At 55.3% G+C, this 23,823-nt stretch overlaps 1 protein-coding gene across 2 annotated transcripts in view; it reads left to right on the top strand.

The window, feature by feature from the left end:
• The window catches only part of LOC116957515 (H(+)/Cl(-) exchange transporter 4), a 34,084-nt gene that overhangs the window by 3,047 nt on the left and 7,214 nt on the right, over positions 1-23,823 (top strand). For both annotated transcript variants that reach the window (XM_032979720.2, XM_032979719.2), the window contains exons 2-12: positions 565-761; positions 1,807-1,943; positions 5,275-5,374; positions 11,005-11,192; positions 11,560-11,682; positions 12,005-12,211; positions 17,282-17,362; positions 18,060-18,617; positions 21,651-21,831; positions 22,126-22,391; positions 23,664-23,796. In XM_032979720.2, the coding sequence (XP_032835611.2) occupies positions 593-761; positions 1,807-1,943; positions 5,275-5,374; positions 11,005-11,192; positions 11,560-11,682; positions 12,005-12,211; positions 17,282-17,362; positions 18,060-18,617; positions 21,651-21,831; positions 22,126-22,391; positions 23,664-23,796 (2,143 nt within the window). In that variant the 5' untranslated portion in view covers positions 565-592. The remainder of the gene's footprint in view (positions 1-564; positions 762-1,806; positions 1,944-5,274; positions 5,375-11,004; positions 11,193-11,559; positions 11,683-12,004; positions 12,212-17,281; positions 17,363-18,059; positions 18,618-21,650; positions 21,832-22,125; positions 22,392-23,663; positions 23,797-23,823) is intronic.

The raw sequence follows: 23,823 nt of genomic DNA, 5'->3' as shown, positions 1-23,823 counted from the left end.
GTGGTGATGGTGTCACAGTGGTGATGGTGGTGATTAAGTGGTGATGGTGGTGGCGTCTCTGTGCTGATAGTGGTGATGTCTCAGTGGTGATGGTGTCACAGTGATGGTGGTGTCACAGTAGTGATGGTGTCTCAGTGGTGATGGTGTCTCAGTGGTGATGGTGTCTCAGTGGTGATGGTGTCTCAGTGGTGATGGTGTCTCAGTGATGGTGGTGGTGTCTCTGGTGATAGTGTCTCTGGTGATGGTGTCTCAGTGGTGATGATGTCTCAGTGGTGATGGTGGTGTCTCAGTGGTGATGGTGGTGTCTCAGTGGTGATGGTGATGTCTCAGTGGTGATGGTGGTGTCTCAGTGGTGATGGTGGTGTCTCAGTGGTGATGGTGGTGTCTCAGTGGTGATGGTGGTGTCTCAGTGGTGATGGTGTCTCAGTGTTGATGGTGTCTCAGTGGTGATGGTGTCTCAGTGGTGATGGTGTCTCAGTGGTGATGGTGTCTCAGTGTTGATGGTGTCTCAGTGGTGATGGTGTCTCAGTGTTGATGGTGTCTCCCACTCTGCTGCTGCTGCAGGTGAATGGCGAGGTGGTGAGCAGCGGCGATGAGTGGCCGTGTGGGTGGTCGTGATGAGGTGGTGGACGAGGAGAGGGTGGTGAGACAGCTGAGCAGCGACGAGGAGCTGATTGACGTGGCGGGGGCCGTGGTCTCCTTCAGTACCACGAACAACGACGACGACGATGAGGAGATCATCGATGGAGGGATCACCAACGGTGAGCGCGTGTGGTGGGTGGGGGGTCGGTGAGTGGGTGGATGAGTTGGTGTTTGTGTGGGTGAGAGGGTGGGTGGGTGAGTGGTTGGGTGAGAATGGTAGTGATTGGAGTAGTGATAGAGGTAATGGGTGGTGTCTCACCGCGTGGCTCACCGTGTATCTCCGTGTGCCACTGTGTGTCTCCACTTGTCTCGCCGCATGTCTCCACGTGTCTCCGCGACTCTGTGTGCTTTCTTTGCATGTCTTCGCGCGTGTCTCTGCCAGGCCCGTGCGTGTCAGGCTTCAGTGCGTGTGTCTTGTGTGTCACCGCGTGTCTCTGCGTGTCTCCGCATGTCTATGTGCGTGTCTCTGTATGGTGTCTCTGCGTGTCTATGCCAGGCCCGTGCGTGTCAGGTTTCAAGGACGCGTCTCACCGCGTGTCTCTGTGACTCACCGTGTTTCTCTGTGTGGTGTCTCTGCGAGTCTCCCCTAGGCCCGTGCGTGTCAGGCTTCGGTGCGTGTGTCTTGTGTGTCACCGCGTGTCTCCGCGTGTCTATGTGCGTGTCTCTGTATGGTGTCTCTGCGTGTCTCTGCCAGGCCCGTGCGTGTCAGGCTTCAAGGACGCGTCTCACCGCGTGTCTCTGTGACTCACCGTGTTTCTCTGTGTGGTGTCTCTGCGTGTCTCCCCTAGGCCCGTGCGTGTCAGGCTTCAAGGACGCGTCTCACCGCGTGTCTCTGTGACTCACCGTGTTTCTCTGTGTGGTGTCTCTGCGTGTCTCCCCTAGGCCCGTGCGTGTCAGGCTTCAAGGACGCGTCTCACCGCGTGTCTCTGTGACTCACCGTGTGTCTCTGTGTGGTGTCTCTGCGTGTCTCCCCTAGGCCCGTGCGTGTCAGGCTTCAAGGACGCGTCTCACCGCGTGTCTCTGTGACTCACCGTGTGTCTCTGTGTGGTGTCTCTGCGTGTCTCCCCTAGGCCCGTGCGTGTCAGGCTTCAAGGACGCGTCTCACCGCGTGTCTCTGTGACTCACCGTGTTTCTCTGTGTGGTGTCTCTGCGTGTCTCCCCTAGGCCCGTGCGTGTCAGGCTTCGGTGCGGGCCCCGCGGGCCTCCTGGAGGAGGCGATCCCGGGCGTGGGGACTTACGCCGACTTCAACACCATCGACTGGGTTCGTGAGAAGTCGCGCGACCGCGAGCGCCATCGCAAGGTGAACAACAAGCAGCAGCAGCAGCAGCAGCCTTGCAATCACCCGCTCGCAATCACCCGCTCGCGATCACCCGCTCGCAATCTCCCCTCCCAGCTCGCTGGCAATCTCTTACACTCATTTGAAATCTCCTTTCACTTGCTTGCAATCCGTCGCTCTCACTCGCTCACTCGCAATGCCACCCCTCCTTGCTTGCAATGTGTCACTCGCTCGCAATCCACCATCACTCACAATCTATGACAGAGAATCGTGTGCGTGTGTGACAATTGTGCTGTGTGTGTGCTGTGTGTGACATGTGTGCTGTGTGTGTGTGTGACGTGTGCTGTGTGTGTGCTGTGTGTGTGCTGTGTGTGTGACGTGTGTGCTGTGTGTGTGTGACGTGTGTGCTGTGACAATTGTGCTGTGTGTGCTGTGTGTGTGCTGTGTGTGTAACATGTGTGCTGTGTGTGTGTGACATGTGTGCTGTGACAATTGTGCTGTGTGTGTGCTGTGTGTGTGACATGTGTGACATGTGTGTGACACGTGTGCTGTGTGTGTGGGACATGTGTGCTGTGTGTGTGCTGTGTGTGTGCTGTGTGTGTGACATGTGTGCTGTGTGTGTGGGACATGTGTGCTGTGTGTGTGCTGTGTGTGTGACGTGTGTGCTGTGTGTGTGTGACATGTGTGCTATGTGTGTGTGACGTGTGTGCTGTGTGTGTGACGTGTGTGCTGTGTGTGCTGTGTGTGTGCTGTGTGTGCTGTGTGTGTGTGCTGTGTGTGTGTGACGTGTGTGCTGTGTGTGTGACATGTGTGCTGTGTGTGTGCTGTGTGTGTGCTGTGTGTGTGACGTGTGTGCTGTGTGTGTGACATGTGTACTGTGTGTGTGACATGTGTGTGTGCTGTGTGTGTGACATGTGTGCTGTGTGTGTGACATGTGTGCTGTGTGTGTGGGACATGTGTGCTGTGTGTGTGCTGTGTGTGTGCTGTGTGTGTGTGACATGTGTGCTGTGTGTGTGTGTGTGACGTGTGTACTGTGTGTGTGACATGTGTGCTGTGTGTGCTGTGTGTGTGCTGTGTGTGTGCTGTGTGTGTGTGACGTGTGTGCTGTGTGTGTGTGACATGTGTGCTGTGTGTGTGAGTGGGGAGCAGTAGTGTAGTGGTTAGCACTTGGCTACGAACCTGGTGAACCGAGTTCGATTCCCGCTCACATGAACACCAGTGACGATTATCTAAACCGGTCCTAGCCTTAAATGAGTACCTGATGTGGTGTGAAAACATCACCACTGGGGAGACAAAGGCGGTCGGGCGTGGTGCTGGCCACCCACCCCCTCATGTGCCACAGTGCCAGCCTTCATAGGTGCTGGTACTCGCTACTAAACAGCACTTGCCCCAACAGTCTGTTAAGGCTATACGGGAGAGCTTTGTGTGTGTGTAACTCTGTGTTTGTAACTCTGTGTGTGTAACTCTGTGTGTGTGACTCTGTGTGTGTGTCTCTGTGTGACTCTGTGTGTGACTCTGTGTGTGTGTGTCTGTGTGTGTGCCTGGCACAAGCGTCGTGGTGACGTCACCGCCAGTTAGTGGCGAATGGCGGTTGTTGGTATCTGTGTGTGTGTGTGACTGTCTCTGTGTGTGTTTCTCTGTGTGTGAGACTCTGGTGGTCCCCCTCTTTAAGAAGGGAGACCGCACAGACTGTAACAACTACAGGGGCATCTCACTCCTCAGTGTGCTGGGAAAGGTCCTGGCAAGGATTATTCAACATCGCCTTGCCAGGCACGCTGAGGAGAGGCTTGCGGAGCCCCAATGCGGTTTCAGGAAATGGCGGTCCTGCACAGATGCCATATTTTCTGTCTGTCTGCTACAGCAGAGGTGTAGGGAATTCCAGCAAGACCTACATCTCTGCTTTATTGACCTGGTCAAGGCCTATGATACCATCAATAGGCCTGGGCTCTGGGTTGTTCTTCGTGCTTTTGGAGTATCTGACCCTCTGCTCACGATCATTAAGGACCTTCATGATGGTGAGCGGGCCCGGGTAAAACTACGTGGCCGGGAGTCAGAGCCATTCCCTGTACACCTTGGGGTGCGACAGGGATGTCCTCTGGCTCCCACATTATTTAACATCTATTTTGACCACGTAGTTCGTGAAGCCTTCATTAGCTGTACCGGGGGAATCTCCATATGGTACAGATATAATGGTAGGCTGTTCGATGCCCGGGTGCGGTCAAGGGATGGCTCCCTATTGCTCAACCACGTTATGTATGCCAATGATTTGGTAATAGCTGCTCATTCAGAGGAGTTGGAGACGCTGCTGCTGAGACTGAAGCGTGCCACTAAGAGATGGGGCCTTACCATCAGCCCCACCAAAACTAAGCACCTGCCTGGGTATTTTGTACCATCGGACACTCCACCCCCACAACTCCCAATCGGTGATGGGGCAGTTGTGGAGAGAGTGGAGAGTTTCCCATGCCTGGGCAGTGTGCTTATGACTGGCTCCAGTTTAACAGCAGAGGTCTCACTCCGAATCAGTCGAGCGGCAATATCTTTTCATCGGTTGCATAACGCTGTGTGGAAGCTACCTGGTCTGTCGCTCCGCACTAAGCTTCAGGTCTTCTCGGCCACGGTCATTCCCTCCCTTCTCTACGCTTGCGAAACGTGGACCCCCTTAATGGAGCATCTTCGCCGGTTGGAAACATTTAGGCTGGCCTGCCTACGATCCATCCTGGGTTTAATCAGGCTGGATTGTGTGAGGAGCTCACAAATCCTTGAAAGATCTGGGCAAGGTCCCATCGGTGAGCTCCTCCGGCAGGCAAGGCTGCGTTGGCTGGGTCATGTAGCCCGCATGCCCAGCCACCGCATGCCGAAACAGCTTTTGTTCGGCCGGATTGAGGGGACTAAACGGGCACGGCACGGGCTAGAGAAGAGATGGAGTGATGTGGTACAGGAGGACGTGGCGCTGAGTGGACTTGCCGATGACCGGTACCAGCGGTGTCAAGATCGGCCTCTGTGGAGGAGGCTCGTGAAGGACGCTACTGGGCAGTTGGAGGCAGTCGCCCTCCAACAACAACGGAGGGCGGAGGAGCGACGCTCACAACAACGAGCGGAGCGCCGGGTGGCTAAAGCACAGCAGGTTGGCACAGTAGGGGGCACAGGTGGTGCATCAGCCAGTCATCTCAGTCAGTGGACCCGTGGCACCTGGGTCTGCCCCGTGACCCCCTGCCAGCGGGCGTTCGACGCTTCACGTGGCCTCAGGGTGCACATAGCCTGGCACAAGCGTCGTGGTGACGTCACCGCCACTTAGTGGTGAATGGCGGTTGTTGTTGTTGTTGTTGTGTCTGTGTGTGTCTCTGTGTGTGTGTAGATCACAAGCAGGAGGCGTGAGTCGGTGTGGAACTTTGTGAGGAGTGTTTTTGACGCGTGGTCGGGCTGGCTCGTCGTCACCCTCGTCGGGATCTCCGCTGGTAACCCGTGCCACTCCTTCTGGGACTCTACCACAGCCTCGCTGTCACTGTCCCACTGTGTCCCACTGTCACTGTGACTGTCTGACTGTGACTGTCCCACTGTGACTGTCACTGTCCCCCCTCGTCGGGATCTCCGCTGGTAACCCGTGCCACTCCTTCTGGGACTCTACCACAGCCTCGCTGTCACTGTCCCACTGTGTCCCACTGTCACTGTGACTGTCTGACTGTGACTGTCCCACTGTGACTGTCACTGTCCCCCCTCGTCGGGATCTCCGCTGGTAACCCGTGCCACTCCTTCTGGGACTCTACCACAGCCTCGCTGTCACTGTCCCACTGTGTGCAACTGTGACTCTGACTCTGACTGTGACTGTCCCACTGTCTGACTGTGTGACTGTGACTGTCCCACTGTCTTACTGTGTGACTGACTTTGACTGTGACTGTCTGACTGTGACTGTCCCACTGTGTGCGACTGTGACTGTCCCACTGTCTGACTGTGTGACTGTCTGACTGTGACTGTCACTGTCTGACTGTGTGACTGTCCCACTGTGACTGTCACTGTCCCCCCTCGTCGGGATCTCCGCTGGTAACCCGTGCCACTCCTTCCGGGACTCTACCACAGCCTCGCTGTCACTGTCCCACTGTGTCCCACTGTCACTGTGACTGTCTGACTGTGACTGTCCCACTGTGACTGTCACTGTCCCCCCTCGTCGGGATCTCCGCTGGTAACCCGTGCCACTCCTTCTGGGACTCTACCACAGCCTCGCTGTCACTGTCCCACTGTGTCCCACTGTCACTGTGACTGTCTGACTGTGACTGTCACTGTCCCACTGTGACTGTGACTGTCTGACTGTGACTGTCCCACTGTGACTGTCACTGTGCCCCCTCGTCGGGATCTCCGCTGGTAACCCGTGCCACTCCTTCTGGGACTCTACCACAGCCTCGCTGTCACTGTCCCACTGTGTCCCACTGTCACTATGACTGTCTGACTGTGACTGTCCCACTGTGACTGTCACTGTCCCCCCTCGTCGGGATCTCCGCTGGTAACCCGTGCCACTCCTTCCGGGACTCTACCACAGCCTCACTGTCACTGTCCCACTGTGTCCCACTGTCACTGTGACTGTCTGACTGTGACTGTGACTGTCCCACTGTGACTGTCACTGTCTGACTGTGACTGTCACTGTCCCACTGTGACTGTCACTGTCTGACTGTCACTGTCCCACTGTCACTGTCTGACTGTGACTGTCTGACTGTGACTGTGATTGTCCCACTGTGACTGTGACTGTCTGACTGTGTGCGACTGTGACTGTCCCACTGTCTGACTGTCTGACTGTGTGACTGTGACTGACTGTCTGACTGTGACTGTCTGACTGTGACTGTCTGACTGTGACTGACTGTGACTGTCCCACTGTCTGACTGTGTGACTGTGACTGACTGTCTGACTGTGACTGTCTGACTGTGACTGTCTCACTGTGACTGACTGTGACTGTCCCACTGTCTGACTGTGTGACTGTGACTGACTGTCTGACTGTGACTGTCTGACTGTGACTGTCTGACTGTGACTGACTGTGACTGTCCCACTGTCTGACTGTGTGACTGTGACTGACTGTCTGACTGTGACTGTCTGACTGTGACTGTCTCACTGTGACTGACTGTGACTGTCCCACTGTGACTGTCCCACTGTCTGACTGTGTGACTGTGACTGTCACTGTCTGACTGTGACTGTCCCACTGTGTGCGACTGTGACTGTGACTGTCCCACTGTCACTGTCTGACTGTGATTGTCTGACTGTGACTGTGACTGTCCCACTGTGACTGTGACTGTCTGACTGTGACTGTCCCACTGTCACTGTCTGACTGTGACTGTCTGACTGTGACTGTTTGTCTTCGTTCCCCTGCACCTCCGACTAGCAGCACAGTTGGCTACGTACGGTGCGAAAGAAGTTCAACAATAAGTACATACTGTACATACTGTACTTATTCAGCTGATCCGGCCCATGCCCTCCAGTCAGTCCAGCCCAAGTGTTTGCATCATGGCCCACTATGGGCATTAAAGTCAGCCAACAGGATGATTCTATCCCAAGGGCCACTTTAGCTAACAGCTGTGACAGGAGGTAATAGAAGGCATCTGACTCATTGGCCTTGTCTGCATCCCTCCACTGATGTTCAATTTTGGTGGGGGTGTAACCAACCACCATCACCGCCTTTCATGTGGATGGGGAAGCTAGCCCACGTTAGCCTGGGACTCACAGATTCCCACACCTCACTACCACACTCCCACAACACCCCCTTCATTCTTTAGTTCAGAAGAAGAGCCACTCCCTGTTGTTTGGCAGTCTCTTGTCCTGAGTAGATGACTGTCCACCCCTCATGGTGACTGGAGCCAGAACCTGTCCACTGGATCTTCTGAATGCCGCAGAGATCCAGGCAGTACCAGGTCAGCTTCTGACAGAGGAGTGGCAGCCTCTCCTCCTTCACAGTGGGCATTCGAGTATTGCACGTGGACACTCGCAGTGGCTTTTTGGGTCATGACACAGACACCTGGGCTGGAGTGATTGGAAGCCATGGGCCAGGTTAGCTCAATAACAACGGCAGGAGGCTGGTAGACTTCTGTGCAGCCCATGGGCTTGTAAACACCAAGACGCTGTTCCAGCATTGGCGCATCCACACCACATCGTGGATGCACGCCGAGGCCAAGCAAGAACATCTGCTGGACTAGTAAGTAACGGAACATCGGATGCGGGCCTATGTCCTTGACACCAGGATTTGCCGTGGAGCTGAACTTTCTACTGTCACAGTGGGACAGTGACAGTCACAGTCAGACAGTGGTGGCAATAAAATCCATCAAGGACCCCCACTCATACCCACAGTAGCCTAGTCTTGTCTAGCTGATCTGGGGCTGGCATCATTCCCCCATCTGTTGCTAATCAATTCTTGTGAATAGCTATTGCTAATCGACCGTTGCTAATCGATCGTTGCCAATCGGCTGTTCCTAATCAGCTGTTGCTAATGGGCTGCTACCGTCAGTGCGCTCACATCCACCGCAGTGTCCCAAAGCGTGGGCTCTGGATGGGTGTGAGGGGGTTGGTGACCCCCTCCCAACATCAATGAAAGACGGCATTGTAAAGAGAAAAATAAGCTCGTGCCGGAGGTCCTGGTCGGACAGGCGCTTGTGATCTCTCCTGGCCAAACCCAGGAGACTAACCTCATCGCCTGCCCATTGGTTGCTCCAGAAACAGCAGGACAACACTGCGAGTGGCCACATGGAATGTCCGAACGGTCACTGCGGAGGAGAGGCTGCCTACTCCTCTCTCGGGAGCTGGACCAGTTCCGCCTGGAGCTCTGGTATTTCAGGAGGTCTGGTCGACCGGTTCTGGCCCCAGTCACCATGAGGGTTGGACAGTTATCCACTCAGGGCACGAATCTGCCAATGAGCAGGCAGTGTCTCTTCTTTTGGACAAAAGGAATGAGGTGGTGAGGTTGGGGAAGCTGTGAGTCCCATGCTGATGTGGGCTTGCCTCCCCATCAACGGGAGGAGAGGAATGGTGGTGGTGGTGTTGGCTCATTAAACTCAACTCATTGTATGTTATATACAGTGAGGGAAAAAAAGTATTTGATCCCCTGCTGATTTTGTACGTTTGCCCACTGACAAAGAAATGATCAGTCTATAATTTTAATGGTAGGTTTATTTGAACAGTGAGAGACAGAATAACAAAAAAATCCAGAAAAACGCATGTCAAAAATGTTACAAATTGATTTGCATTTTAATGAGGGAAATACATATTTGACCCCCTCTCCTAGCTGAGACTAGGAGCACACTCTTAAAGGGAGTGCTCCTAATCTCAGCTTGTTCCCTGTATAAAAGACACCTGTCCACAGAAGCAATCAATCAATCAGATTCCAAACTCTCCACCATGGCCAAGACCAAAGAGCTCTCCAAGGATGTCAGGGACAAGATTGTAGACCTACACAAGGCTGGAATGGGCTACAAGACCATTGCCAAGCAGCTTGGTGAGAAGGTGACAACAGTTGGTGCGATTATTCGCAAATGGAAGAAACACAAAAGAACTGTCAATCTCCCTCGGCCTGGGGCTGCATGCAAGATCTCACCTCATGGAGTTGCAATGATCATGAGAACGGTGAGGAATCAGCCCAGAACTACACAGGAGGATCTTGTCAATGATCTCAAGGCAGCTGGGACCATAGTCACCAAGAAAACAATTGGTAACACACTACGCCGTGAAGGACTGAAATCCTGCAGTGCCCACAAGGTCCCCCTGCTCAAGAAAGCACATATACATGCCCGTCTGAGAGTTTGCCAATGAACATCTGAATGATTCAGAGGACAACTGGGTGAAAATGAGACCAAAATGGAGCTCTTTGGCATCAACTCAACTCGCTGTGTTTGGAGGAGGAGGAATGCTGCCTATGACTCCAAGAACACCATCCCCACCGTCAAACATGGAGGTGGAAACATTATGCTTTGGGGGTGTTTTTCTGCTAAGGGGACAGGACAACTTCCCCGCATCAAAGGGACGATGGACGGGGCCATGTACCGTCAAATCTTGGGTAAGAACCTCCTTCCCTCAGCCAGGGCATTGAAAATGGGTTGTGGATGGGTATTCCAGCATGACAATGACCCAAAACACACGGCCAAGGCAATAAAGGAGTGGCTCAAGAAGAAGCACATTAAGGTCCTGGGGTGGCCTAGCCAGTCTCCAGACCTTAATGCCAAACATCAGCCTCAAAACCTTAATGACTTGGAGAAGATCTGCAAAGAGGAGTGGGACAAAATCCCTCCTGAGATGTGTGCAAACCTGGTAGCCAACTACAAGAAACGTCTGACCTCTGTGATTGCCAACAAGGGGTTTGCCACCAAGTACTAAGTCATGTTTTGCAGAGGGGTCAAACACTTATTTCCCTCATTAAAATGCAAATCAATTTATAAAATTTTTGACATGCGTTTTTCTGGATTTGTTGTTGTTATTCTGTCTCTCACTGTTCAAATAAACATACCATTAAAATTATAGACTGATAATTTCTTTGTCAGTGGGCAAATGTACAAAATCAGCAGGGGATCAAATACTTTTTTCCCTCACTGTACTAACTTTTGTTATTTTATCAAATGAGGCCCACTGAGCTATGTAGCTCTTTTTTTAGAAGCCACCTGGCCACAAATGATAGCTCAACGTGGAAATTGACACGTGGAGGGAAAAACGGGAGGATCCGGAGAAAACTCCACGTGACCACCACAGGGAGAGAGGGATGCAGACTGCACCGATACAGCAGGCATCAACAGGGTCAGGATCGAACCCGTGACCTCCTGTAAACCAGGCGAGGGAAATCGCCACTGGAGTTTTTAGTTTTAGTTCTCTGTCTCACTGTGTTTATCTCTGTCTCCCTCTCTCCCCGTGTGTCTCCACCCCCCCCTCCATCGTCTCCCCCACGTGTCTCCCCCTCCTGTCTCTTCCTCGTGTCTCTCTCCGTGTGTCCCCCGCGTGTCTCTCCTGTGTATCTCTCCCCATGTCTCACTCCGTATCTGTCCCCGTGTCTCCCCCATCTCTTCCCGTGTCTCCCCCATCTCTTCCCGTGTCTCCCCCATCTCTTCCCGTGTCTCCCACTCGTCTCTCCCAGGCGCACTGGCTGGGTTGATAGACATCGTATCCGACTGGCTGTCAGACGTCAAGGAGGGAGTCTGTGTGGGGGAGCTGTGGTACAACCGGGAGCAGTGCTGCTGGGACTCCAACGAGACGACGTTTGAAGAGAGGGACAGCTGCCCCAAGTGGCGATCGTGGGCACAGCTCATGCTGGGGGACGCCACGGTGAGAGACGCGGGGGGAGAGACGCGGGGGGAGAGACGCGGGGGGAGAGACGCGGAGGAGAGACGCGGGGGAGAGACGCGGGGGAGAGACGCGGGGGAGAGACGCGGGGGAGAGACGCGGGGGAGAGACGCGGGGGAGAGACGCGGGGGAGAGACGCGGGGGAGAGACGCGGGGGAGAGACGCGGGGGAGATCCAGGGGGGAGAGACGCGGGGGAGAGACGCGGGGGAGAGACGCGTGGGAGAGACGCGGGGGGAGATCCAGGGGGGAGAGACGCGGGGGAGAGACGCGGGGGAGAGACGTGGGGGGAGAGACGCGGGGGAGAGACTGGGAGATGTCGTGTGATCCACTACCCCCCTCTTTGTGCAGGGTCCTGGTGCATACACGTTGGACTACACTCTCTATGTGGTCCTCGCCGTGCTGCTCGCCGTGGCGGCCGTGAGCCTCGTGCGGACGTTCGCTCCCTACGCGTGTGGGTCGGGAATACCCGAGGTGATGTCATCAACACAGTCACCACCAACATCACCGCCATCATCACCATCCACATCACCACTATCAACACCATAACTATCAACATCACCACCAGCCGATGGAGAGTTAACAATGGCGCCCGACTGATTCGAAGTGAGACCTCAGCTGACGTTGATGTCGTCGTCGTCGCTGTATGTAACTAACATCAACAACATCAATAACATCATTGTTGATGTCGTTCTTGTTGTTGATGTCGTTCTTGTGTTTGTCGTTGTTGATGTCGTTGTTGTTATCGTTGTTGACGTTGTTGTTGACGATTCATCGTCGTCGTGGCTGTTAACAGATCAAGACGATCCTCAGCGGCTTCATCATCCGGGGATACCTGGGCAAGTGGACGCTGCTGGTGAAGGTGGTGACGCTGGTGCTGGCCGTCTCCTCGGGCCTCAGCCTGGGCAAGGAGGGACCGCTGGTGCACGTCGCTTGCTGCTGCGGGAACATCGCATCACACGCATTCCCCAAGTACCGTAGCAACGAGGCCAAGAGAAGAGAGGTTAGACACACACACAGAGACACACACACAGAGATACACACACAGAGACACACAGACACACACACAGACACACACACAGACACACACACAGACACACACACAGACACACACACAGAGACACACACACAGAGACAGACACACAGAGACACACAGACACACACACAGACACACACACAGATACACACACACAGATACACACACAGATACACAGAGACACACACAGACACACACAGAGACACACACACAGAGACACACAGACACACACACAGAGACACACACAGAGACACACACACAGAGACACAGACACAGAGACACACAGACACACACACAGAGACACACACACAGAGACACACACACAGAGACACAGACACACACAGAGACACACACAGACACACACAGAGACACACACAGACACACACACAGAGACACACACAGACACACACACAGAGACATCGTGTCACACGCATTCCCCAAGTACTGTAGCAACGAGGCCAAGAGAAGAGAGGTTAGACACACACACAGAGACGCACACAGAGACGCACACAGAGACACACACAGAGACACACACACAGACACACACAGACACACACACAGAGACACACATACAGAGACACACATACAGAGACACACACACAGAGACACACACACAGAGACACACACAGACACACACACAGAGACACACAGACACACACAGAGACATCGTGTCACACGCATTCCCCAAGTACCGTAGCAACGAGGCCAAGAGAAGAGAGGTTAGACACACACACAGAGACACACACACAGAGACGCACACACACACACACACACAGACACACACAGACACACACAGACACACAGAGACACACAGACACACACACACAGAGACACACACACAGAGACACACACAGAGACACAACAACAACAACCGCCATTCGCCACTAAGTGGCAGTGACGTCACCACGACGCTTGTGCCAGGCTATGTGCACCCTGAGGCCACGTGAAGTGTCGAACGCCCGCTGGCAGGAGGTCACGGGGCAGACCCAGGTGCCACGGGTCGACTGACTGAGATGACTGGCTGATGCACCACCTGTGCCCCCTACTGTGCCAACCTGCTGTGCTTTAGCCACCCGGCGCTCCGCTCGTTGTTCTGAGCGTCGCTCCTCCGCCCTCCGTTGTTGTTGGAGGGCGACTACCTCCAACTGCCCAGTAGCATCCTTCACGAGCCTCCTCCACAGAGGCCGATCTTGACACCACTGGTACCAGTCATCGGCAAGTCCACTCAACTCCACGTCCTCCTGTACCACATCACTCCATCTCCTCTCTAGCCTGTGCCGCGCCCGCTTAGCCCCCTCAATCCGGCTGAACAAAAGCTGTTTCGGCATGCGGTGGCTGGGCATGCGGGCTACATGACCCAGCCATCGCAGCCTTCCCCGCCGGAGGAGCCCACCTATGGGACCCTGCCCAGATCTTTCAAGGATTTGTGAGCTCCTCACACAATCCAGTCTGGTTAAACCCAGGATGGATCGTAGGCAGGCCAGCCTAAATGTTTCTAACCGGCGAAGATGTTCCATTAGGGGGTCCACGTTTCGCAAGCGTAGAGAAGGGAGGGAATGACCGTGGTCGAGAAGACCTGAAGCTTAGTGCGGAGCGACAGACCAGGTAGCTTCCACACAGCGTTACGCAACCGATGAAAAGATATTGCCGCTCGACTGATTCGGAGTGAGACCTCTGCTGTTAAACTGGAGCCAGTCATAAGCACACTGCCCAGGTATGGGAAACTCTCCACTCTCTCCACAACTGCCCCATCACCGATTGGGAGTTGTGGGGATGGAGTGTCCGATGGTACAAAATACCCAGGCAGGTGCTTAGTTTTGGTGGGGCTGATGGTAAGGCCCCACCTCTTAGTGGCACGCTCCAGTCTCAGCAGCAGCGTCTCCAACTCCTCCTCTGAATGAGCAGCTATTACCAAATCATCAGCATACATAACGTGGTTGAGCAATAGGGAGCCATCCCTTGACCGCACCCGGGCATCGATCAGCCTCCCATTATATCTGTACCATATGGAGATTCCCCCGGTACAGCTATTGAAGGCTTCACGAACTATGTGGTCAAAATAGATGTTAAATAATGTGGGAGCCAGAGGACATCCCTGTCGTACCCCAAGGTGTACAGGGAATGGCTCTGACTCCCAGCCACGTAGTTTTACCCGGGCCCGCTCACCATTATGAAGGTCCTTAATGATCGTGAGCAGAGGGTCAGGTACTCCAAAAGCACGAAGAACAACCCAGAGCCCAGGCCTACTGATGGTATCATAGGCCTTGACCAGGTCAATAAAGCAGAGATGTAGGTCTTGTTGGAATTCCCTACACCTCTGCTTTAGCAGACGGACAGAAAATATGGCATCTGTGCAGGACCGCCCTTTCCTGAAACCGCATTGGGGCTCCGCAAGCCTCTCCTCAGCGTGCCTGGCAAGGCGATGTTGAATAATCCTTGCCAGGACCTTTCCCGGCACACTGAGGAGTGAGACGCCCCTGTAGTTGTTACAGTCTGTGCGGTCCCCCTTCCAATCCTGCGGAACCCGTCCAGTGGTCCAGACTGTTGTTATGATGTCATATAGGGCAGTCTGTGCACAAACGCCGCCCTCCCTCAGCATTTCGCTTGGGAGATCATCTCTGCCCGCTGCCTTTCCTGGTCTCAGACTCCGGATCGCCTTCAGTACTTCCTCAACAGATGGCACCTCAGCCAGCCACTCACAGGGGGTGACTTCTTCCAATATTTGAGGCACCGCAGCCTCAGCAGGGTCATCCTCACTTTGTGCCACGATGTTTTCCTGGCTGAGGGATTTTCCCTCCCCCAGGACCTCACAGAAATGCTCAGCAAATCTGCAAACCTGTTCCTGGGGGTCGGAGATTGGATCACCGTTTTTTCCCCTAATGATGGTAATAGGTGTGGCGCTGCAGGTTACTTTTTTGATGGAGTTAAATAGAGATTTGTGATCACGGGCCACTGAGGCAGACTCCATCTCCTCAGCAACCCGCGACCACCACCCATCCTTGCAGCGCCTCACGGCTCTCCGAACCTCCGAGCGAAGGCTGCGGTAAGCCTCCTCATTCTCTGACGTGGGATTCTGTAGCCAATGACAGTGGGCCTGTCGCTTTTTCTCAACCATCCTGAACACCTCCTCTGTCAGCCAGGGTCTCTGGGGAGGTCTGGACCGCGTACTCAAAGCAGCCATTGCAGCTGCATGAGTCACAGTCCTAAACCTCGCCCATTTACCCTCGACATCAGGAGGAGTCGGGGACGATGCCAATCCCAGCCGCAAGCGATGATGAAATTCTCGCTTGCAACTTTCATCAGATAACTGAGACCAGGCCACTTTAGGCTGGAATGGGGTCCTGGGTGTACACCCACCACCGGAGTGGAAGAATGGCAGGCGCATCTTACAGATGACTAGTCGATGGTCAGAGGGCAGATCAGCTCCACGGTAGGTCCTGGTGTCAAGGACATGGGCTCGCATCCGCTGGTCCGTCACTATGTAGTCCAGCAGATGTTCTTGCTTGGACCCGGCATGCATCCATGATGTTGTGTGGATGCGCCGATGCCGGAACAGCGTGTTGGTAATTACAAGCCCATGGGCTGCACAAAAATCTAGCAGCCTCCTACCGTTGTTAATGAGCTGATCTGGCCCATGCCCTCCAATCACTCCAGACCAGGTGCCAGTATCATGACCAACTCGGGCATTGAAGTCACCCAACATGATGACTCTATCCCGAGGGGCCACTTTAGCCAGCACCTATGACAGGAGGTCATAGAAGGCATCTGACTCATCGGCTTTGCCTGCATCCCTCCACGGATGTTCATCTTCGGTGGGGGCATAAGTAACCACGACCACCATTCCTCACCTCCGGTTGATGGGAAGGCGAGTCCAAAGTAGCCTGGGACTTACAACTTCCCACACCTCACCACCACGCTCCCACGCCCCCTTCATTCTTTTGTTCAAAAGAAGAGCCACACCCTGTTGTTTGGCAGTCTGCTGCCCCGAGTAGAGGACTGTCCACCCCTCATGGTGGCAGGAGCCAGAGCCGGTCCACCGGATCTCCTGAATGCCACATAGATCCAGGCGGTACCGGTCCAGCTCCCGACAGAGGAGTGGCAGCCTCTCCTCCACAGTGAGCCTTCGAACATTCTACGTGGCCACCCGTAGTGGCTTTTCGTTGTTTCTGGAGGAGCCCTGAGGGTAGATATTCAATCTCCTGGCTCCGCCAATTGGGGTTTGGCCAGAAGACGTCATAGACGCCTGGCCCCACGGGGCCTCTGGCACAAGCTTATTAGTTACATATTTCAGTTTAACTCGTGGTTTAGTGGTAATTAATTGAAGGTGGAGGGGTTACCAGCCCCTCGCACCCGTCCAGAGCCCACGTTTAGCCCCTTTGGTGGACACATATGCCATGAGGGGAGGAGCCAATCAAAATTGGACCTCCCCCCACAGCACTGTCCACGACAGAGTTGCCCGTCCGGCACCGCGAGGAGGTAGGGGGTTGTTTTGCCGCACGCACACACACACACACAGAGACACACACACACACAGAGACACACACACAGAGACACACACACACAGACACACACACAGAGACACACACACACACAGAGACGCACACAAACAAAGATAAAGAGATCTTTAACACACACACACACACAGACACACAGACACACACACAGAGACACACACAGAGACACACAGACACACACAGACACACAGGCACACACAGACACACACACACAGAGACACAGACATACACAGAGATACACACACAGCAAACAGAGACACAGATACGGGGACACAGACACGCAGAGACACGCAGAGACACAGAGATACACATACACATACTCACATAGAGGTGTGTATGATGTCGTGTATGGTGTGTATGATGCCATGTATGACGTTGTGTACGGTGTGTATGATGTGCATATATGTATATTGAACTGTTAAGGCTATCTGGGAGACCTGTGTCTGTGTGACTGGCTAACAGCACTTGCCCCAACAGTCTATGAGAGGCTACCTGGGGGTCCTGTGTCTGTGTCTGTTTTAAGGTTCTTTCCGCTGCGTCTGCTGCGGGGGTCTCCGTGGCGTTTGGAGCGCCCATTGGGGGCGTTCTCTTCAGCCTCGAAGAGGTCACTCACAGGGACTCACGGGGACTCACGGGGACTCACGGGGACTCACGGGGACTCACAGGGACTCACGGGGACTCACGGGGACTCGGAGGGACTCAGGGATACTCAGGGCTTAGAGGGACTCACAGGGACTCACTCATGGGGACTCAGGGACTAAGGTACTCATGGGGACTACAGGGACTCACAGAATCTCAAGGAAGTAGCTCACTTCACCAGGTGAGCTACTACTACCTCACTATCTCCATCTCACCATCTCACCCTCACCAGGTGAGCTACTACTTCCTCTCTCTCCCTCCTCCTCATCGCCCCTCACCCTCACCAGGTGAGCTACTACTTCCTCTCTCTCCCTCCTCCTCCTCCTCCTCGTCGCCCCTCACCCTCACCAGGTGAGCTACTACTTCCTCTCTCTCCCTCCTCCTCGTCGCCCCTCACCCTCACCAGGTGAGCTACTACTTCCTCTCTCTCCCTCCTCCTCCTCCTCCTCCTCCTCCTCCTCCTCCTCGTCGCCCCTCACCCTCACCAGGTGAGCTACTACTTCCTCTCTCTCCCTCCTCCTCCTCATCGCCCCTCACCCTCACCAGGTGAGCTACTACTTCCTCTCTCTCCCTCCTCCTCCTCATCGCCCCTCACCCTCACCAGGTGAGCTACTACTTCCTCTCTCTCCCTCCTCCTCCTCGTCGCCCCTCACCCTCACCAGGTGAGCTACTACTTCCCGCTCAAGACGCTGTGGCGCTCGTTTTTCGCGGCCCTGGTGGCTGCGTTCGTGCTGCGCGCCATCAACCCGTTCGGGGACAGCCGCCTGGTGCTCTTCTACGTCGAGTTCCACGCCCCGTGGTCGCTGCCCGAGCTGGCACCCTTCCTGGCCCTGGGCGCCTTCGGGGGCCTCTGGGGCGCCGCCTTCATCCGCGCCAACATCGCCTGGTGCCACCTGCGCCGCCGGGGCCCCGCGGGCCGGCTGGGCCGCCACCCGGCGCTCGAGGTGCTGGCTGTGGCGGCCGCGACGGCCGCGCTGGCCTTCCCCAACCCGTACACGCGCCGGGGCACCGGCCAGCTCATCCGCGACCTCTTCCGGGACTGCGGGCCGCTGGAGGCCGCCGAGCTGTGCGACTACGCGACCGCGGCCGGGGGCCCCAACAGCACGGCCGGCGTGCCGGAGCGAGGGGCCGCCGGACCGGGGGTCTACGCGGCCCTGTGGAAGCTGGGCCTGGCGCTCGCCTTCAAGGTGGTGGTCACCGTCTTCACGTTCGGCATGAAGGTGCGGTGGTTGGGTGGTGAGGGGGGTGGCGTGTGTGGTGTGTGTGGGGAGGGGTGTAGGGAGGGGTTTGTGAGTCGGGTGTATGGGGGGGAGTGTGGAGGGTGGGGTGGGGTGTGCGGTTTGAGTGAATGGGGGGTGGTGAGTAGGGTGTGAGGGGGGCGTGTGGAAGGTGTACGGTCTGACTGTGACGCTGTTGGTGTGACTGCGGTGTAACTGTGTGACCCTGTGCGTTGGCGTGACTGTGTGATGCTGTGACTGTGACTGTTGGTGTGTTAGTGTCTCTAGGACTTACCGTGCAGCTGACCTGCCCACTGACCATCAACTGGTGATTTGTAAGATGTGCCTGCAATTCTTCCACTCCGGTGGTGGGTGTCCATCTAGGACCCCATTTAAAACCACAGTGGCCTGGTCTCAGATAGCTGAGGATAGTTGCAAGCAGACATTTCAACATCGCTTGTAGCTGGGGTTAGCATCGCGTCCCCCTGATTCTGATGCTGAGGGGAAATGGGTGAGGTTCAGGACTGTGGCTCATGCAGCTGCAATGGCTGCATTGGGTACATGGTCCAGACCTCCCCAGAGACCCTGGTTGAAGGAGGAGGTGTTCCGGCTGGTTGAGAGAAAATGACAGGCCCACTCCCGTCGTCTACAAAATCCAACATCAGAGAATGAGGAGGCTTACCGTAGCCTTCGCTCGGAGATTCGGAGAGCCGTGCGGCGCGCTGCAAGGATGAGTGGTGAGGGCGGAATCACAAATCACTATTTAATTCCATCAAAAAAAGTAACTTGCAGCGCCTCACCTATCACCATCCTTAACGGAAACAATGGTAACACAATCTCCGACCCCCAGGGACGGGTCTGCAGGTTGGCAGAGCATTTATGTGAGGTTTTGGGGGAGGGGAATTCGCTCAGCCCAGACAATATCATGGGGCAAGGTGGGGACGACCCTGCTAGGGCTGCCGTGCCTCAAATATTGGCAGAAGTAGCCACCCCTTCCGAGTGGTTGGCTTGAGGTGCCATCTGTGGAGGAAGTGCAAGGGGCGATCTGAAGTCTGAGACCAGGAAAGGCGCCGGGCAGAGACGCTCTCCCAAGCGAAATGCTGAGGGAGGGTGGCATCTGTTTGGAGATTGCCCTACGTGACATTATCACAACCGCCTGGACCACAGGACGAGTTCCGCAGGATTGGAAGTATGCCCTGGTGGTCCCCCTCTTTAAGAAGGGGGACCGCACAGACTGTAACAACTACAGGGGCATCTCACTCCTCAGTGTGCCGGGAAAGGTCCTGGCAAGGAATATTCAACATTGCCTTGCGAGGCCCTGCACGGATGCCATATTCTCTGTCCTTCTGCTACAGCAGAGGTGTAGAGAATCCCAACAAGACCTACATCTCTGCTTTATTGACCTGGTCAAGACCTATGATACCATCGGTAGGCCTGGGCTGAGCACAGTCCCTGACCCTCTGCTCACAATCGTTAAGGGCCTTCATGATGGTGGGCAGGCCCGGGTAAAGCTACATGGCCAGGAAGCAGAGCCATTCCCTGTTCACCGTGGGGTGCAACAGGGATGTCCTCTGGCTCCCACATTATTTAAAATCGTCTTTGACCACGTAGTTCGAGAAGCTGCCCATAGCTGTATGGGATGAATTTTCATCTGGTACAGATTCAATTGGAGGCTGATCTATGCCCGGGTGCCGTCGACCATGTTACGTATGCTGATGATCTGGTGATTGCTGCTCACTCAGAGGAGGAGTTGGAGGCACTGCTGCTGAAACTGGAGTGTCCCGCTAAGAGGTGGGGGTCTTACAATAAGCCCCAGCAAAACTAAGCACCTGCCTGGGTATTTTGTGCCACCAACCACTCCTCCCCCTCAGCTCCCCTTTGGTGACGGGGCAGTTGTGGAGAGAGTGGAGAGTGTCCCTTACCTGGGCAGTGTGCTTATGACCGGCTCTGGTTTGACAGCAGAGGTCTCATTCCGAATCAGTCGGGCGGCATTATCTTTTCATCGGCTGTGCAATGCTGTGCGGAACCTACCTGGTCTGTTGCTCCGCATGAAGCTTCGGGTCTTCTCGGCCACAGTCATGCCATCCCTTCTATATGCTTGTGAAACATGGATCCCTCTAATGGAACATCTGCGCCGGTTAGACACATTTAGGCTGGCATGCCTGCGATGCATCCTGGATTTAACCAGGCTGGATTGTGTGAAGAGATCACAAATCCTTGAAAGATCTGAACACATTCCTATCAGTGAGCTCCGGCAGGCAAGGCTGTTGGCTGAGTCATGTAGCCTGCATGCCTAGCCACTGCATGCCCAAGCAGCTTTTGTTAGGCCGCAATAGAGGGGGCTAAACGGGTGCGACACGGGCTAGAGAAGAGATGGAGTGATGCGGTACAGGAGGATGTGGAGCTGAGTGAACTTGCCGATGACCGGTACCAGCGGTGTCAAGATCGGCCTCTGTGGAGGAGGCTCGTGAAGGACGCCGCTGCTGCTGCTACTGGGCAGTTGGAGGCAGTCGCTGTCCAGCAACAACAGAGGGCAGAGGAGCGACGCTCACAACAACGCGCAGAGCGCTGGGTGGCTAAAATGCAGAAAGTTGGCACAGTGGGGGTTTACAGCTGATGCATTTACAGGTCATCTCAGTCAACCAACCCGTGGCACCTGGGTCTGTCCCAAGACCCCCTGTCAACGAGGTTTCGACATTTCACCCGACGACCCGAGTTTGATTCCTGCTCACGGCCAACACCAGTAACAATGATCTGAAACCGTCTTAGGCATCCCCATACGAGTACCTGGTGCAGTGTATAACCATCGTCACTGGGGAGACGAAGACGGCCGTGCGTGGTTGCCAGCCACCCACCCCCCATGTGTGCCGTTCCGGCCTCCACAGGTGCTCGCTAACGGCACTTGCCCCAACAGTCTGTTAAGGCTCTACGGGGGGGGGGGGGGGGGGATCTTTGTCTTTTTTTATTGTTGGTGTGGCTGTATTGGTGTGACTGTGTGTTGGTGTAACTGCGTGACTGTCCGTTGGCGCTGTGCAGGTGCCCTCGGGGCTGTTCATTCCCAGCATGGCCGTGGGGGCGATCGCCGGCCGCATGCTGGGCATCGGCATGGAGCAGCTGGTGCTGGCCCAGCCTGAGCTGTTCTCTGACTGGTGCCGGCCTGGCACCACTTGCGTCACCCCGGGCCTCTACGCCATGGTGGGGGCAGCAGCCTGCCTCGGTAACCCGCTCGCACACTCGCTCGCTCGCTACTCGCTCACTCGCTCACTCGCTGCTCGCTCGCTACTCGCTGTCACACTCGCTACTCGCTCACTGTGACACTCACTCACCACTCAAGTGTCTCTGTCCCCGTTTGTGGTTGTGACGCCCCGCATCTGCACATCTCTAGACGCACGCAGGCGGTGTGACGCGCATGACCGTGTCGCTGGTGGTCATCACTCACTCACTCACTCTCTGTCTGTGTCTGTCTCTGCATCCGTGTCCCTGTCTCCGTGTCTCGTTGTGACGCACCCAGGCGGCGTGACGCGCATGACCGTGTCGCTGGTGGTCATCATGTTCGAGTTGACGGGCGGACTGGAGTACATCGTGCCCCTCATGGTGGCCGTGATGACGAGCAAGTGGGTGGGCGACGCGTTCGGGCGCGAGGGCATCTACGATGCCCATATCCGGCTCAACGGCTACCCCTTCCTAGACGCCAAGGAGGAGTTCACGCACACCACGCTAGCCACGGACGTCATGCGGCCTCGACGCACAGACCCCCCGCTCGCCCTGCTCACACAGGCACGTACACACACAGACACACACGGAGAGACACGGCACACGCACAAAGACACACGGAGACACGGAGACACGGCACGCACACGGAGACAAGGCTAGGAGATGTTAACAACCTCGCCTGGTGTACAGGAGGTTGTTGGTCCGATCCCGACCACTAACGCCTGCTGTTTATTTGGCGTTTGCATGTCTCTCTCCACGTGGTGGTTGCGTGGATTTTTCCCTCCACATTTATAATCGGATGTCACACGTTTAGAGTATTTGGCTGCTGCTATAAATGTCCACGTGATAATGAGAAGCCACTTCGTTGAGCTTTCTTTTGTGATACCAGGTCACTTCTGAAAAAGAGCTCTATAGCTCAGTGGGCCTTATCTGTGGGAATTTATAGCAGCAGCAGCAAAATACGTGACGTTGATTCTAAACATCGAGGAAAAAACGAAGGACCCGGAGACAAATCCACGCGACCACCATGGGGAGAAAGAGACGCAGACTCCAAATATAACACCGGCGTCGTCAGGGTCGGGATCGAACTCACGACCTCGTGTGCATCAGGTAAAGGAGATAACATCTCACCGCCAAGAGATGTAAGGGCTAAAGCAGATGTTGTGGACGCTGACAGCGATTGACAATAACCCGTGGTTACCAAACGACCAAACCTCATGTCCCCGTGGTGTCTCCGTGTTGTCTGTGTGTCCCTGTGGTGTGTCTGTGGTGTGTCTGTGGTGTCTCCGTGGTGTCTCCGTGTCGTCTCTGTGTCCCTGTGGTGTCTCTGTGGTGTGTCTGTGGTGTCCCCATGGTGTGTCTGTGTCTCTGTGGTGTCCCCGTGGTGTCCACATGGTGTCCCTGTGGTGTGTCTGTGTCTCTGTGGTGTCCCCATGGTGTCCCTGTGGTGTGTCTGTGGTGTCTCTGTGGTGTGTCTGTGGTGTCCCCATGGTGTCCCTGTGGTGTGTCTGTGGTGTGTCTGTGGTGTCCCTGTGGTGTCCCCGTGGTGTGTCTGTGGTGTCTCTGTGGTGTGTCTGTGGTGTCTCTGTGGTGTGTCTGTGGTGTCTCTGTGTCCCTGTGGTGTCCCTGTGGTGTGTCTGTGGTGTCCCCGTGGTGTCCCCGTGGTGTGTCTGTGGTGTGTCTGTGTCCCTGTGGTGTCCCTGTGGTGTCCCCATGATGTCTGTGTCTCTGGTGTCCCTGTGGTGTCCCCATGGTGTCCCTGTGGTGTGTCTGTGGTGTCCCTGTGGTGTGTCTGTGTCTCTGTGGTGTCCCCGTGGTGTTTCCGTGGCGTCTCAGGACGGGATGACGGTGGACGAGGTGGAGACGATGGTGAGGGAGACGACCTATAACGGATTTCCCGTCGTCGTTTGCGCCGAATCTCAGAGACTCGTCGGTCTGGCGCTCCGCAGGGACCTCCTCATCGCCATCGGTAACCATTCCATCAACATCATCATCG

The sequence above is a fragment of the Petromyzon marinus genome, chromosome 76 (genome assembly GCF_048934315.1).
Source record: "Petromyzon marinus isolate PM22_M1 ecotype Great Lakes invasive population chromosome 76, UKy_Petmar_22M1.pri1.0, whole genome shotgun sequence".
NCBI classification, from domain to species: Eukaryota; Metazoa; Chordata; class Hyperoartia; order Petromyzontiformes; family Petromyzontidae; genus Petromyzon; species Petromyzon marinus.
This window is presented reverse-complemented; position numbering and strand designations above follow the sequence as displayed.